The sequence below is a fragment of the Xiphophorus maculatus genome, chromosome 4 (assembly GCF_002775205.1).
Source record: "Xiphophorus maculatus strain JP 163 A chromosome 4, X_maculatus-5.0-male, whole genome shotgun sequence".
Classification (NCBI taxonomy): Eukaryota; Metazoa; Chordata; class Actinopteri; order Cyprinodontiformes; family Poeciliidae; genus Xiphophorus; species Xiphophorus maculatus.
In genome coordinates, this window is record NC_036446.1 from 18,088,811 (window position 1) to 18,104,977 (window position 16,167).

The 16,167-nt window shown below is 39.3% G+C and overlaps 1 protein-coding gene across 2 annotated transcripts in view; it reads left to right on the forward strand.

The window, feature by feature from the left end:
- Positions 1-16,167, forward strand: part of sbf2 (SET binding factor 2) — a 103,772-nt gene that overhangs the window by 71,916 nt on the left and 15,689 nt on the right. For both annotated transcript variants that reach the window (XM_023332147.1, XM_023332148.1), the window contains exons 18-29: positions 1,196-1,366; positions 1,531-1,802; positions 3,520-3,692; positions 3,900-3,973; positions 7,936-8,131; positions 8,306-8,433; positions 10,909-11,084; positions 11,180-11,313; positions 11,420-11,621; positions 11,732-11,928; positions 12,109-12,249; positions 14,605-14,688. In XM_023332147.1, coding sequence (XP_023187915.1) covers positions 1,196-1,366; positions 1,531-1,802; positions 3,520-3,692; positions 3,900-3,973; positions 7,936-8,131; positions 8,306-8,433; positions 10,909-11,084; positions 11,180-11,313; positions 11,420-11,621; positions 11,732-11,928; positions 12,109-12,249; positions 14,605-14,688 — 1,948 coding nt within the window. The remainder of the gene's footprint in view (positions 1-1,195; positions 1,367-1,530; positions 1,803-3,519; positions 3,693-3,899; positions 3,974-7,935; positions 8,132-8,305; positions 8,434-10,908; positions 11,085-11,179; positions 11,314-11,419; positions 11,622-11,731; positions 11,929-12,108; positions 12,250-14,604; positions 14,689-16,167) is intronic.

A 16,167-nucleotide genomic window follows, 5' to 3' on the forward strand; every position in this document is an offset into this window, starting at 1 on the left:
TGCTGTGTGGGCAATAGCTGTAAGCTCAGCACCCTCCTGGCGTCTGGCCCACCATAGTCGGAGTAAAGCTGTTTTGGTTCTGTCTCTTGTAATTACAGTGACCCCCCCCTCCCCCCTTCACCAGTTCTCTTTCTTCAAAAGCAACCTATAAAGTGATAATAGACACCACTGGATTGTGTCAGACTCAGGGGAGAGAAATCAGAAGCTAATCTAATAACAGGCCTGATCCATGCATGTGGCTCTAAGGCTTCAAGACGGATGGATGGTGAAAGTTTGCTTTCTGTGGACGCTCATTAATCTGAACACAGCCTCTGTTGAGGTTGTGTTGTTTTTCCTATGCAAGTTTATTTTTCTGGAGTTGCTCAGCGTTTCCTCGCCATACATTTTGCACAGTGCAGCACACAGCTGTGCTAATGCTTTTAGCCGAGGACTCCAGCTTCCTCTGAAGTGGCTGTTTTTGCAAGCCACAGCTGATTCACTTTGCAGACCACTCTAATGAAAAAGAACAGCTCTGTTTCCAAATACGTCTTGACATGGAGCGCTGGAGGGGTGCTATGTTGCTCCAATAGGGGTTGTTATCTGTTTAAAAAGTTATGACTCGCATTGAATGATTGATTTTCGCCTTAAACCTCATAGCTCACTTAATTTAGTTGTTTCTCCCACTTCTTACCACTTTAACAGACTCATTTTATTGAAAACTGTTGCGGTAAATATGCAGCCATTGAAAGGATTAACCAGCTCTGATCTGACTGCACATATGGACAATCGGTGATAATTAGCTTTGCAGCAGTACCTTTTGAGTTAACTCTGTAGTTGCTTGGTTTGTTTTTATTGTCCAATGTTCTGGCATGGTGATAAAGCCGGCCTTGTCACACAGAGTGAATTTAAAAAATGAGAAAACTTTTGGGCAAATACTCGATCATTAGCCTTTTGCTTGTGCCGTGAGAGCGCATAATTATTTTGTTCCTTTGCATATCCTCATTTGGTTTTCCTTAGTACTCCATCATCAAATCCTCCAAAATTCCAACGGTGGCAAACATTTTCTGAGCTACAAGTGTCTCTCCAAATAGCATAATTCACTCCACGTGTCATCGGAAATACGCTGCCCCAGTTTAATTGCAACCAGATATGCGTTCTTAGCTTGTTTTTTTTTTTAAGTATCGCATCATGACCTCTGCTCTGTTTTGTCTTGCAGAGATTGGCTGCTGGAGTGAACCAGTTTGCCTACACCTGCATACAGGACCATCCCATTTGGACCAACCAGCAGTTCTGGGAAGCCACTTTCTACAGTGAAGTCCAGAGTCAGATCCGGTCCCTGTACCTGAACACCCCAGAAGAAAAGAGAGCCATCACCGCCACCCCTAAGGTTAGGAATAAACATGTCTGAGCTGTGCTTTCTAAATCTTTTCTCAATGAGGTGAGTTGATCGATCCACAGTGAATTATAGCTGAAGGAAATAAACAATTTTTAACAAACTTAGCGTGATTGGAGCAAAGAGTGAAGCTTTATCTATTACTCTTGGCTCTGCAGGATGCGGACCCCCAGTCCGCTGCAGGTAGTGGTGATGAGCAGACAGCCATGGACCTGGCGGCGCAGCAGCTGCGCCTGTGGCCCAGTCTCAGCAAGGACAAGCAACAGGAGCTGGTGAAGAACGAGGAAAACACCGTGTTCAGCCAGGCCATCCACTACGCCAACCTTATGGTTTACCTGCTGGTTCCTCTGGACACCAGCAAGAACAAACTCCTGCGTAACACACCCGTCACTGACTGGGAGAGTGGCAGCAACAGCATTGTGACAAACAGGTCAGGATTTCCTTCTCTGGACCAAGATGAAGGTTGAGGTTGTCGATTTCTTCCTATTTATTTTACACTTAAGATCTTTGGTAACACTTTATTTGAAGGGGTGTGCATTAGACTGACATGAGACTGTCATAAACATGACATAACACATGTCATGAACATGAATGACTCTTGATAAATGTTTACGACTATTGTCATGAAATGTCATTCGGCAAATAATGACACTTTTAATTTAAAGGTGCACTAAAAGTTGCATTAAAACTTCATTACGAGTGTCAGCTTTGCATTATTGACTAAATAATGAAACCTTTAATGCAAAATCCCATTAAAACTTGCATGAAAAGTCAATTAAAAATGTCAACTTTCATTTTCCTGAAGGAGAACGGACGATTTTCAGTGACTTTAAGCTTAGGTGTTCTTGGGTGATACAGCAGGAAATAATTTAAACCCCACCAGCACGTCCACATCTGAATGGCTGAAAAACAACAAAATTAATGTAATTAATTAAATTTGTAGGAGGTCTAGTCAAGTTCTGGACATAAATCTGATTGAGAGGCTGTGACATGACCTTAAGCAGACCATTTATGCTGTAATGTCTAATCTTAAGGCATTAAAACAAATCAGGAAGTAGAGTTGGTCAAAATTCTTCTAAAGTGAATTAAAGATTTGTTCATAGTACAAATGCTTGAGAGCAGTCGAAATTAGGTTTTACTCTTACAGCTTTTAGGGGACTTTTATTTTGTTCTATGAAATCATCATTTAAAAGCCGAATTTGGATCTTTAAAGACACAAAAACAATTTTGAGGCACAGCTGCTATGCAGTTTCATAACATTTCTCCTTGACAAAACATAACAAAGTCAGAGCTTGATTTAATCTTGCTCAGAAGATGTAAGGTAGAACAATCAGCTTCTGCTGGAGGAAACCTCAAGTTATGTTTTCAGGATCTGGGAGGATGTGAGTTTCTATTAAACAAGGTGATGATAAGTCTGTGGGTGGATGTGGCATAACTCACAGTCTACATGATACCTTCTTTTCAGGCCAAACAGGCTGCTGTACTTCGTTTGTTTCCAACTTCAATCTGTCATTTGGGCTTACGCTTCTCCGGCATAAAACAGAACATGGCTTGTTTTCATCCACCTTCGGACTTCCCTGAATGGACCACACTAAATTAGGGTTTTTTCCCCTCTGCTTTGCTGTAACTGTGGAGGGAGTTAGACAGGGAGGAACGCCCAATGGGTGTTTATTAAAAGTGGAACGCAGTATGAATTTCACAATTGTGTCCAATGATCCGATATTACGTTTTGTTACGGTTTGGGCAGAATTTAATTTCAATTTCAACAAAATAAAATAATGTTGGTATGTAATCCAGTTTTGTTTATTTCTGGAAGTTACAGAAATGTTTCAGCCAAAGATTTATTTATGTGGAAAATATTTGAAGTGTTTTGTCTTACATTTTCATCCCAGACTTGTTTGTTTCTCTCAGGGAACATTTCGATTTCATCATGCTGTATTTGTCCCAGGGAGAGTGTTGCATCACTTTCTCATGTGAAACAATCTCCAGTTTTGAGCGATAAATCCAGCCATCAACGCTTTGCTTTGCTGAAAATCAACCGGCCATTCTCTGCTCTTTATCAGGGCATGTCAGCATGCAGCCCCGTCTCTTGGAAGCAGCCCCATGACCTTTTCTTAATCTCACTGCGTCATCATTTATATCTGCAGCATCGCTGGCAGCATGGCCGAGAGCTTTGACACGGAGAGCGGGTTCGAGGACTCGGAGAACAGCGACACGGCAAACTCCGTGGTCAGGTTTGTTGCCCGCTTCATCGACAAGGTGTGCACGGAGAGCGGCGTCACCCAGGAGCACATCAAGAGCCTGCACTGCATGATCCCAGGTGCAGCATTCACACTCCATCACAGCCCAGACTCCCTCCGCTTCGTACCTCCAGGATGCATGTGTTATTATTTGATGCCAACACCTACAGAAATGTATAAGCTCATTAACTCCTGACATGTCAGACAGCCTCAGAAAGTGGATACGTACAGATGTGTGCACTTGTAGTGTGTGTTCGCAGTAACTGATCCCCGTGTCTGACCCACAGGAATCGTAGCGATGCAGATGGAGGCCTTAGAGGCAGTTCATAGGGAAAGCAGGAGGTTGCCCCCTATTCAGAAGGTGAGTGTGTTCCTCTAACCTGAGCTGTGTGAAAGCTTATATTTGCACAGGGCTTTGTACAATTAAAGTTTGACTCTACTGAGAATAATGTTAAGCTAAAGAGGATCATAAAACAAATTCAATTTTGATGTTCTCTCCTAAAGCTGGAAAATATGATTCAGCCATGCTGCAGAACAATGGGTGAGCTGCTCCCAGGTTTACTCTTAAAAACCTAATCATCTCCTGCAGTCAGATAAATGTACAAAGTCTGTCTCTCTATACTTTTCTTTATGAGAAATCGAGGAATAAGTATTTGTGATAATTGCTAAATATTAGCAATTATTAATATTTAGCAATTAATATTGATAATATTAATTGCTTCAATCATAAGTTGAACATTTATGATTCTGTTTAAATTCAATTCACCTCTTGTAATTTGGAAATAAAAGTCACTTCCTCCTAGTGTAACGTAATTTACGGACTATTGAGCACACCTGAATATAAGCCACACCCACTAACTTTGGCAAGAAAAAAATATGTGCATATATAGACTGCCTTCGTCTATTAGTCGCAGTTGTTCATATTGTAATATGAGATATTTTCACTGAGTTTTTTTTTTGTACTTTTTATATGCAGTATGTGCCTGCAACATGGCTACTTAATAAAAATACATCAGCCTACCAGGAAAAGTTATTGATTACTGTCTTCGTCTTCCTCCTGCGCACTAAAACCACTAAAGTCGTCTTCTTCATTGCCATATAGAGCAGCCTGACTCACACTTCTCAGTCACTTCTGTTACTCTTCAACTCATGCTGTCCGTGCTGCAGTCCAGACTTTCAAAACCCGTTGGTAAAAAGTCGTATATTAACCGCACTGCAGTGTTCTAAGCTTGTGATAAAAGTAGCGGCTTAAAATTTGGAAATCACAGTATTCTCGTCAGGCGAAGAGAAATGGAAAAGGAACTGAGCTAGAATCTTTTCAAAGTGTTATTACATTGCTGTCTCTTTCTCACTCACTATAAATCACTTAAAATACAGTAGAAAACCTTGCATGACATTAAACTATTAATGTGAAGGCTGCAGGCTCCTCAGAACTAGTGGTCTGTAGCAGCGACACACACGTCATGCTGTCAGTCTGTTGCAATAAAGCTCCACAACATATGTAGAAGCAGCTTAAATGAGATTGCTGTCCAACTAAACCTAGCTTAGATACATTAATGGGCTTATTAAATCAACATTAAGCCAAAAAACAAAAAAAACAGTTGCACAATATAACCTTGTTCAACATATTTGTATCATCTGGATCTCATGTGGGTACTTTGCAGCATAGTTAACTCTATAATACTATAACTGAAAGGTGACCGAGTCATGATGTCACACCACCATGCCTGACAAGGGCTTAGGCCTATAGGGGTTTGTGCTTATGTGTTTAGTTTAATTTTAACCAGACGGTGTATTAGAATCCAAAATGTTTCTTATTTGTCTTGGATTTTTAAGTGGATGTTATTCTCCAGACAAGGCCATGTCATTTTAAATGTAACCAGACATATGAGCAACAGCAGTGATCTGAATTTATATTGTTATCTTTAGAAAGGATTTTTTACTCGCGTCACGACTCTTGGTGCGTTTCGTGCCTCCTCTAAATTTAGTCTGGTTTGCAGAACACCACTCACATCCAGTTTTTATCCCAGCCAACAGCGCACTTTATGTTTTGACTTGTGGACCCAGCTGTGCCATATGTCTGCCAGTTTTCTACAAATCATACAATTACACACAAACAAACGTCATGCTATTACTGTCATGGGAGCATCTTGGAAACCAACATACACGTTCTGCCTGCTGCTCACGTGTTAATGTGAGACAGAACGTCCCTTCTTAAGAATATGCCAGAATCTGCTAGAAAGCATGCCACAACAATTTCAAGAGTCTTGATTTGCCTGGATGGTTGATGTCATAATACTTAGACGCTGTAATGGATCGTTTAGCTCGCAGGAGTAATGAGGTGCACGGGGACTCTACTTCTCTGTCCCACTTTTCGTTCAAGGACAGATTCAAGAGGCTATAATTATCTCCGGGCCAGACCTCAGTTCCCTTAGGTCGACTGTGGCCTCAACAGGAAACCCTCTGATTGAGCTGATGTCCCTTTTCTTTCAGATTTTGAACTGTGGAACAATTGAATGTTTCTGTGGCGGCTTTGCAGGTCAGAAGGAGGTGAAACGGCGAAGGTGCAGACATGCAATTAAAAAAATTGAGCACTAGCCTTGGTTAATAATTAGTCCTAAGAATAAACCACTAAAGTGCTCCGCTGTAGGCCACAATGGATCAAAAAGTGTTTAGTGTTTCACCTCACCAAATTAAACTTAATATAAGACAAATATAGCCCAAGTACATAAAAAAAACACTTCTTAGGTTAATTGTGATTTCATTTGCTAAAATTATCCTATCCAACTTGACTCCTTGGGAAATTGTAATTCTCAGATCTTTACAATTAAGAAATCATGTAACAGAACCCTGACAACATGAAGTAGGCTAAAATAACTCTAAAGTTGTGAAAGCTATCGACATCTATCAGTCTGGAAAGGCTTACAGAGTCCTTTCTGTGACTCTGGGCCTCTATTAGAACACAGTTATCCACAAATAGAGAGAACATGAAACAGTGGTGACTCTTTTATTTATCAATATCCTGTGGGCAAGGTCATAAAGCAACATAGAACAACGTCTATAGCACTGCAGGCCTCACTAAGTTCACCTTTGGTCAACATGTATTACTCAAGCATGGGAGAGGAACTGAACAAAAATGGCATCTATGGAAAGAGCTTCAAGGTCAAAACCACCTCTAAGCACAACGAGCATCTCACATGTGCAACCTTCTACTGTTACCACGTAGAAATTGATTCGGCAAAGCAGAGCGGGTCCAAACTTGATCAAAACGTCTAAGCCAGCGACAATCAGGTATTAGATATAGGGGGTGTTCATTTTGTCTTTTTCGTTTAAATAATTTGGTTTGGCTAGCCTGTTTCCTATAGTTAATGTAATCACCATTTGGAAACTGATAATTTTATTATTATTTCATCATATTATTTTAATTTGATTTGAAAAAATATGTTTAATCTGAAACCTTTGTAAGAAAAAAGTAAATACACCGTATTTTTTTGCTGCATGTGCCATAAAGTTTTTCCCAGACTATATAGACATGAAGTGCTGTTAAATGTTTCTTGGAATCAGAGCACACCTTTTATTTCCTTTTGACAGAATAGGCCAGTGGATGCCTGATTGATGATTGTTCCATCTGAAAAGTATTTCAACAAACATTCATATAGTTACCAACCAAGCTACTTAGATATGATCGCTAACACAGTCGCATCATATACTGAATTTCAAGCGTTTCTAATTATTTCCATTTTTATTTTTCACAATTTAAAACTGAATAAACAAAAATGAAAGTGTGCACTTTGTCATGCATGTCAGTTCCGTTTAAATGTAAATCTCTAAATATAATTATTGCTAAATATAATCTGCATGTGCAAAATACCTCTTATCAGTTGTCTAGATGTCGAAAACATAATGTGAAAATCAATAGTTCAGTGAACAAGACAAACAACCATGTTTCCTCAATAAGGCACAATTGAGTGAGTTCTCCTGCAGAGATTGAAAAGGGAAGTTATTCCCCTCATAGGGTTGCAAATTGATTGTTTTTCTTGGATGTTTGTGGATCATTTTAAAAATGCTGCACGGTGGTTTTTGCACGTAAGGTTTAAGACCTCTCCAAAGAGGCCATATGGTGCTCTGATTAGACATTATGATGATAAATTTATTTCCTGAATCTGATTCAGTGACGCAAATCTCACTGCTGAGCCGTCCAGTTTTAGTGCTTTCTTGTCAATAAAAAAACGCCTCAGCTGGAGCTCGGATGTGCCTGCAAACAGGTACAGCGTCTGTTTTCTTTTTGCATGATGTGCTGGGTTTTTATGTTTCTTCCATCAGCCGAAGATTCTTCGTCCAGCTCTGCTTCCTGGAGAGGAGGTGGTGTCAGAAGGGCTGCGGGTGCTGCTGGACCCTGACGGCAGGGAAGAGGCCACCGGGGGCCTCCTCGGGGGCCCTCACATCCTGCCAGCAGAGGGGGCTCTCTTTCTTACCACATACCGCATCATCTTCAAAGGCATTCCTCATGATCCATTAGGTATGCACCCGAATCACAGCAGTGCTGATGTCACAATCGTTGAAATAGTATAATTTACATAATACCATTGCAGATAGGCATAGAATATCCAGTGCCACGTAGGGTTTTTCTTAATGCTATGAATGACTTAAAAATTCTGTTTTTTTTCTTCCTGATCTTTGTGTGTTTGTGCAGTGGGGGAGCAGGTGGTCATCAGGGCGTTCCCTGTGTCCACGCTGACCAAAGAGAAGAAGATCAGCATCCAGAACCAGCTGCAGCAGAACATGCAGGAAGGTCTGCAGCTCCGCTCAGCGTCGTTTCAGGTAAACACTCGAGCGCGCTTGCCAGGTGATTCCTAGTTTTGCTTGTTGTTAAACTGTTGGTGGGTAGAGCTCAGCAAGTTGCTGCTCAGAGCTAAATTATCAGCAGGAATCGTGTAATTTGGTGGCCTAACCTAACATTGCAAAAAAATAGAATAGTATTCAGTGTTGCACAGATCATTTCTGTCAGCTCTCAAAGGGTTGGCGTTATGCAAACATTAAGTACTTCATAGAGCTAGCACCACCCTGCTAAGGACACTTGCCTTAAGATAAATTCATATTATGTTGCAAGTTAATTTCTTCAGTGGGAACAAAATCCAAACAAAACAGTTTTAACAAATCACAGGTGCCACAATTATTGATAGGCCTGCTGCTACTTACTATTGTCAGCAAGATAGTTCATACTGTCCATTCCTCTTTGCCTTTTTGGCTTCTTTCTTGCTTTTGTGACCTCAAAATGCCACTCTTTCCTCCTTTACCGTTTTTCTCATCATCAATGACTTCTAGATAAATTACTTCCCTCTGCAGCCCTGTCTATACTGGCCCAGTTTTAAACTGTTTAATCATGGCTCTCACTGCAGATACTTCCAAGTTTTTTCAAGTAGCAGTCATATTTAGAGCCTGAACTTTTAAGGCATTGATTTAAATTAATTACATTGATTTTAACACAATTATTCCCTGTTTTTATATACAAAGGTTCCATTTGGAACCTATGTGCGTATTTCTGGTACACCTGTATATCTGACGCACAAGCGACATCTGCAAATAACGACAAACGGCAAAACCTTTTTTTTTGTTTGCCCACTGGAAGTTAATTTTTGTTTCAAAAAGGAGAAAGAAGGAGTTACTCCATCACCCAAACTATTATAGCTTAACATGCCACCTTAATGCAAAACATGTTGCTGAATAACCTAAATAGCTGATTAGGAATAATTAATACTTTTGTTATTAAGCTCTTGTGCCCATTTATTCAATAATTTAGCAGCAGAAACTGTTTTTGAATTTAAAATGTTGCTAATTTTGTCGATGTATAGTTTTGGTTAAAATGTGATTAATTAAAGCCCTGCAATTAACTTGATTAGAAATTTTAATCGAGCCCCACCACTAATCATATTGTGTCTAATTCCAGATATCCATCTACACTGTAGCAATTTACAGGCTTAATTGAATGGCATAGTCTCTTGTCTTTCCCATTTTGAAGAGTGATTAAAATAAAAAAAAATCATTTTATTTAATTACATATTATCGTGGTGCCACGTTATGTTTCCGTATATGGAGTTCTCCTCATTTTAGGTAATTGAAGGTTGAGTTGTTAGAAAATTGTCTGCATGAGACTACACTGCTGAATAAAGATTTCATTTTAAGTCCTTCAACTCTCCTTTGCTAGCTAATTATTGTGGCTGAGTATATTTGTGCAATTCATAAAAGCTTCAAATAAGCAGCGTACTCTCATAGTTTGGAGATTAAATAAATACATTTGTAGGAATCCAATAAAAACGATTGTATATCTTTTCAGAAACCACTTCTTAACATCACGTTGAAACAGAGTCTTAAACCCAGAAGTGACTGAGCTATTTTAATCAAATTCCTCCCAACTCTGTAACAGTCAGTGTGACGCAGGGAGTACAAATTACGATTTTATGGTTGTTTGAATGCCAGTGTATGTGTTGGAAGTCCACCAATATGGACGGTCCTTCATCCTGCGATCACCTGCAGTGCTGGGTTTCTCCATCCTACGAAATAACAGGTCCCAACTGTGTCATGCTCTTTGACGCTGACCTTCAATCCTCCTCCATGCTGTGGCCAAACTGGTATCAGTCATGTTATGGCTGCCAGAGTCATCTGACCTTAACCCTGTTAAGCTTGGTAGGAGTTTCTGGAAACGGCTGAAGCGATGTATTCATCATATATAAACCTTTTCCATGAATGTGTGGTGAAATCACAGCCTAGCAGCTCAGAGTGGAGAGAGTTTGATTCTTGATGAGACCCACTTTTTTAAGCATCATATTATTTTCCATTGTTTCACTTAAATTTGATGTTTTAATATCCCCTGATAGCAATGTCTGTCAACAAAAAAAGGAACCTGAAATTTATGGGTGTGTTCATACTTTTGGAAGGAGTTCCACTGAGTGTGAAATATCTTTTAAAAATCCCTGTGGTCTTGATATTACAAGCTTCTCAGAAACAAAGACAAAAGCTGTTTATGTGAAGCATGTTTTTGTCCTCTTCAACTTGCTCTCCTGTAAAACTGTTTTATGGTTCATTCTTGTCGTTTTACAGATCAAACTAAGCCCAGTTGTTCTGCCTGTGCACAATGTTGTTTCTGCACTGGCTGTGCGTGCCTTGTTGAACCCACACACAGGCTCATAGCGAGAATTTTACATGCTCTCTCTTCTAGAGTAAATTTTAGATTGGTGTCTGATATTTTGTTAAAAAGTTGTGGCTTTTTAAGTAATCGTATTTGTTTTTCTGTTTCAGTTAATAAAAGTAGCTTTTGATGAGGAGGTTAGCTCAGAGGTGGTGGAGATCTTCAGGAAGCACCTGCAGAGAATCCGCTACCCACAGTCCATCTTCAGCTCATTTGCGTTTGCAGCAGGACAAACGGCTCCTCAGCTGATCCTTCCTAAACCAAAAGAGAGAAACACTGGCTTCAGGTTTGCAACCTCAGGGCAGAAATGCCATGTTTTAAAACAATCATGTGTAATGAAATGAAGCCTTAGATAGAAGCTCTGCTTTGTTCTCCTCACAGAACACTGTCGAAAACCATTGTCAAAGGTGCGAAGAGGGCAGGAAAGATCACCATGGGCCGAGGTAGTCAGAGCTCGCTGAAGAAGGCCGACAGAGGCAGCCGGATGACCTGGCAAGAAGATGATGACATTTCAAGTGAGAAAATAGATGTTTTTACATATTGAATTCACTGTGAAGACAAAAGAAATAGACTAGGATAAAGGTTTCTTAATGTAATTCTGTGTTTTTGTGTCGGATTTAGTATCCGATGATGGAGAACCACCACCCAGCAGCACTTTGAGAGCGTCCGAGAGGTCCACCATGGAGCAGCTGGTGGAGCAGTCCTGTTTCCGGGACTATCAGCGTCTCGGTCTAGGCACCATCACCGTCAGCTCGTCTCGCTCCAAATCAGGCGATCAGTTCAGGATCACAGCCGTAAACAGACTCTACTCCCTCTGCCGCAGGTACGGCTGCCCTCTGATCACCTGAGTTTCTTTAACTTTGTTTTCCCCAATGAAAACATTGGAAAACATTGAAAATAAGCACAACTCTGCTTTTCCCACACTCTCTTCAGCTACCCAGGGCTACTGGTTGTACCTCAGGCCGTGCAAGACAGCAGTTTACATAAAGTAGCACGATGTTACAGGCACAACCGTCTGCCTGTTGTGTGCTGGAAACATCCACGGACCAAAGCTGTGCTTATGCGCTCAGGAGGCTTCCATGGCAAGAGTGTGGTGGGGCTGTTCAAGTCACAGAATCCATCCTCAGCATGTGGGTTTGCTTTCTAAGAGGCACAGAAAATTCTAGAAACTTGATCTTTTTGGTAATAAATGTGCTAGATTGCTACTTTGGATTACGACTTGCAAAAATTATGGCAAAAACATTACCATGTTTGGAAAAGAAAACACAAGTTTTATGATTTAAACTTATCTTTTCTGTTTTCGTCTTCAGCACCAGCCTCCTCGTCAGATTCATCCAGTAGTCTTGAACAGGAGAAGTACCTTCAAGCCATCCTTAACTCCATCCCAACCATTTTCAAAATTAATGGCACCAATACCCTGTCCAATCGCTCCCTTATCGGCCTTTCACCAGGTAAAATAGTATTTGCACCACTGGTTTGTTCAACTACTGTTCAATAAAACTATTCATAGCAAAGCCCATTTGCTATGAATGTCAGGTTGTTGTTTTTTGCCTTGGTATCAAAACAGAGAAAACAAAATATATTAGTATCCACTCGTACTTCATGATCATATTTAATTATGTGACACATTTTTGATCATCAGGTAAAGTTTTATTCAGGAAAATTCTTTCGTACCAACTTCAACCTCAAAATCCATTATGGCTGCCCTGCATATAAATGTTGGTTCTAGCTGCTGTAAATAAGTGTTGTTTGGACTTTTTACCATTATTATGTCAGACCTTTCCACATAGTGCTATACCAACTTCTTCATTGAAGTTGTAATGTTTGAAAGCACAAAATGCTGAGAAATGCATTACTAGCAGCTTGTATCGCTAACAGTAGCCTGGACACTGAGAATATCAATTAGCAAATTCCTCTAGTTTTTGAACCTAGAACCTAGAACCTCGATCTAGAAGCTTGGTTTTGTTTGCTTGATGTCATTCCCAGGCATATATATCTGACTTGTATAGCATGAATATTCACCAGGAGCTGTTCCGAGTTCTCTGTGGTATTTTTCAGTTTATAGAGAAAGTTCTTAAAATTTTATCTTCTGATTTTTTTCTTTTGAAAAGTTTCTTGAGAAAGAAACAATAAATATATTTGAAAAACTCCTCAGTTTGCTTAGATACTGTACATGACATTCAAAGTATCTTTAGTTTCTAATAATTGTTGTAAATGGTTCACCATGTATTACTACAAGCTATATAAGTACCACCAGCGATGGTTACAATATAGTGTGAAAAACATTTATTTAGACTAAATATGTTTACGTTTTTATCCTGTAATCGTCGTCTAATTTTTCACATACAAACTTAAACAAAATTACACCGTACGCTGATGATAATCAGATGTCTTTGTGCCTTGCTGTATATAACATTATCTGCTTTTAATGACAAACTGCTGAGAATGTTTGGCCTCTGTTTATCTTGTAGATCTACTGTAGTGTAAAAAATCAAATTTGTTTGCATGTTGACGAACTGCTGCAGTCTGATGTTATTATGGTTTTCCAGCTAGAGCAGTAAAGATGGATTTTCATATAGAGCAGTACCAGTTGGCCTGCTTTGCACAGCAGCTGAAAACCAGAGCATGAATATGGCGGAAGGCCAATAATGTTATCAGTTAACAGTAATGGCTCCTAGTCAAAGCGGGGGGCATGAGAAAGGGCTGCTTAAAGCAAACAGAACAAAAGTCTCTGTTGCCTTTGCTGCCAGTCGGACTGCTCACACACCTTAAGGTTTCCCAACTGAGACACACTCTGACCTGTACTAGTTTCCATGTCTCTTTAGAAATTAACCCATAGAAGTGAAGCTGGGACAGATTTATTAAATGTAGGCTGCTCTTGGAAGTAAGTGAGGATATGAAGATTGTTGGTAAATGGAGCTGGAGTGATATCAACACACAAACCAAAATTACAATAAGATATTATCATAATTTCATAATTTTACTCATTAAATTGCATGTTCATTCTTGGTTTGTCGGGTTCAAAAAAAAACTTTTACTGTTATAAAACCAATAATATTCTGAGCTGAAAGATTAAGACAACTTTTAATTTTAACTGAACTAAAAAATAATCAGTAAATATCAACAGGTTAAGCTGCCTTCTCTGATGCCCGTGCCCCTACCTCACCTGATTTAGCTTCAAGGAGAAGCATTAGGGCTCCTGTGGGAAAAAAACTAAGCTTGTTTTCTGAAGGGACAAGAGGCCACATAGAGTTCATTTCTTCCGATAAAAAAGAAAGTGCACAGTAGCATTTGTCGAAGTTATTTCTGTTTTGTTTTCTTTGTTCCCAGGTAATTGCTTTCTCCCTTTTTGAGTCTGGTCAGCAGTTATCTTTAATGACTTATCTTTATGTATACTTCTGTGCGTGCATGCGTGAGTGTCCAGCAAAAGAGACAGAGAAAGAAAAGGAGACTGTTTGTATTTAAGGGATTTAAAAGGAAATTGGTACAATAAAAGGTTATGTCAGAATCACCAGACTGTCTAAGGTCTTTCCTCGGTTCATTCATCTCTGACTTCTCCCAACCCCGCCTGAATCCTGCTAACCCAGACAGTTTCTGCACATTTAGCTCAAGTAACTCTTGTTTTTGGATCAGAAAGGATTTCTAGAGGGGAAAAAAACAAACAAGCAGATTTTGCTGTGTTACTATAAGCTTACATAGACATAATGTGAATGCAGTTTTCATCTAATTCTCATTCTGAAACTCTATACATGTAGCGTGCGACTTGTGTTTACATCCTGTTTGCTGCATCATTCTTTCGCCTTCAGGCAGTGAAAGAAGAACATCGCGGTTATCAAAGATGGCTCCCGTCCACTTGGAGATCCCATTCTCAAACAGCTTCACCAGAGGAGGTGCGTGTTTGATGTTGCTTTTCAAATATTTGGTGTTGTGTGTGGTTCTGCTGCCAGGTGAAACATGAAACACAAGTGTCACGTCAACACTGTAGCTCTCATCTAATCCCTTAAAGTCACGGTGATGAGATCCGTGTAAATTCAATGGCTCCATAAATTTTAATTCTTCATTTGTGAAAATTAAGCTTCTTTGTGTAGTGAGAAAATTCTAGAAATATTTATATTTCATTGGGGTGAAATTCATAAATGGCATCAGTTTTTTTCTGGGTTTTTTTGCTTGTAGTTTTCCGGACTCATTAGCAATTCTGTAATGCTATCCTCCAGATGAAGACTTAATGTACCGTTAAGCTGTTACGTTATTGTGACTGCTTGTGTTGGAATGTGAACTCTCAGAAAGAAACCTCAGTACAGTGTTTTTGTCTCAAAGTCAGCATATCTCACCCGTTACTCACCAATTCAGTATAAAAGTCAAAGGCAAAAATAGATTGACTCAGCGGATTTTGAGCTGAAAGTATGACACATCACCTCCTAAATTTTTGCACTGGTCTTATCAGTAAAGGCGAGTGCATGTTTTTTGATCAACTTGAGTTACGAAAACCGCATGTAAGATAAAACCTTGGGAAAATATTTGGCAACCTAAAGATATAATTAAGTTTTTTTCAGTTTTAAGATTGTTTTCTTTGCTTGGTTGCAAAATTAGAAGGATTTGTCATGCTATCTTTATGAAAAATGTTTGCTAAACCATTTTTACTCACGGCAGCAACTGGGAGAGGGGCGCAATGACACTCAAAAAAGTTATTAGAGTTTTCACTTGCTTAATTACATGTCTAGTTAACAGGCGCCTCCCTGTGGTCTGCACAGTGTAAGGTGTAATAATCCTAAACACTGCTGGTGGCTGAATTTATATTTGATTAATGACTTATGATTCAGTAAAAAAAAAAAAAAAAAAGAGGCAATTTTGTTTTTTGAGTCTTGGCTGCAATTGATCTAGCTGTGCAAAAACTCAACTATTTAGACCTGTTCTTGAAGATTCTTTAGAAAGGAATCTTAAAACATTGTTTGTGTTTTTTTCCTATCTCTACATTTTATTCTAGGGGTTTGTATATACTGTATAAAAAGATACGCAGGTGTTTTTAACCGAAGATTTTCTGTGGCACCAAAACTATGATTGAATTTTTCCATGTTAATTAGATTTTTAAAATCTGATTTTAAAGAAAGTTTAAAACATGTAATCATGCTGTCATTTATAGTGGGTTAAAGTGATTTTGACCTCAGGCAAAGCATTTAGCTTGAAATAACATCAAACAATGCAAAAAAGAAGGTTGTGTTTTTTTATACAGTGTATGTAGAAGATCTTTTGATTTTTTTTATGCTAATATTTGTCCATCCATTCATCCTGTTCAATTCTTTCGCCAGTGATTTTGGCAAAGAAAATTCAATACTTCTTTTCTGCTAAAAGATGATTTAGGCACAAAAAAA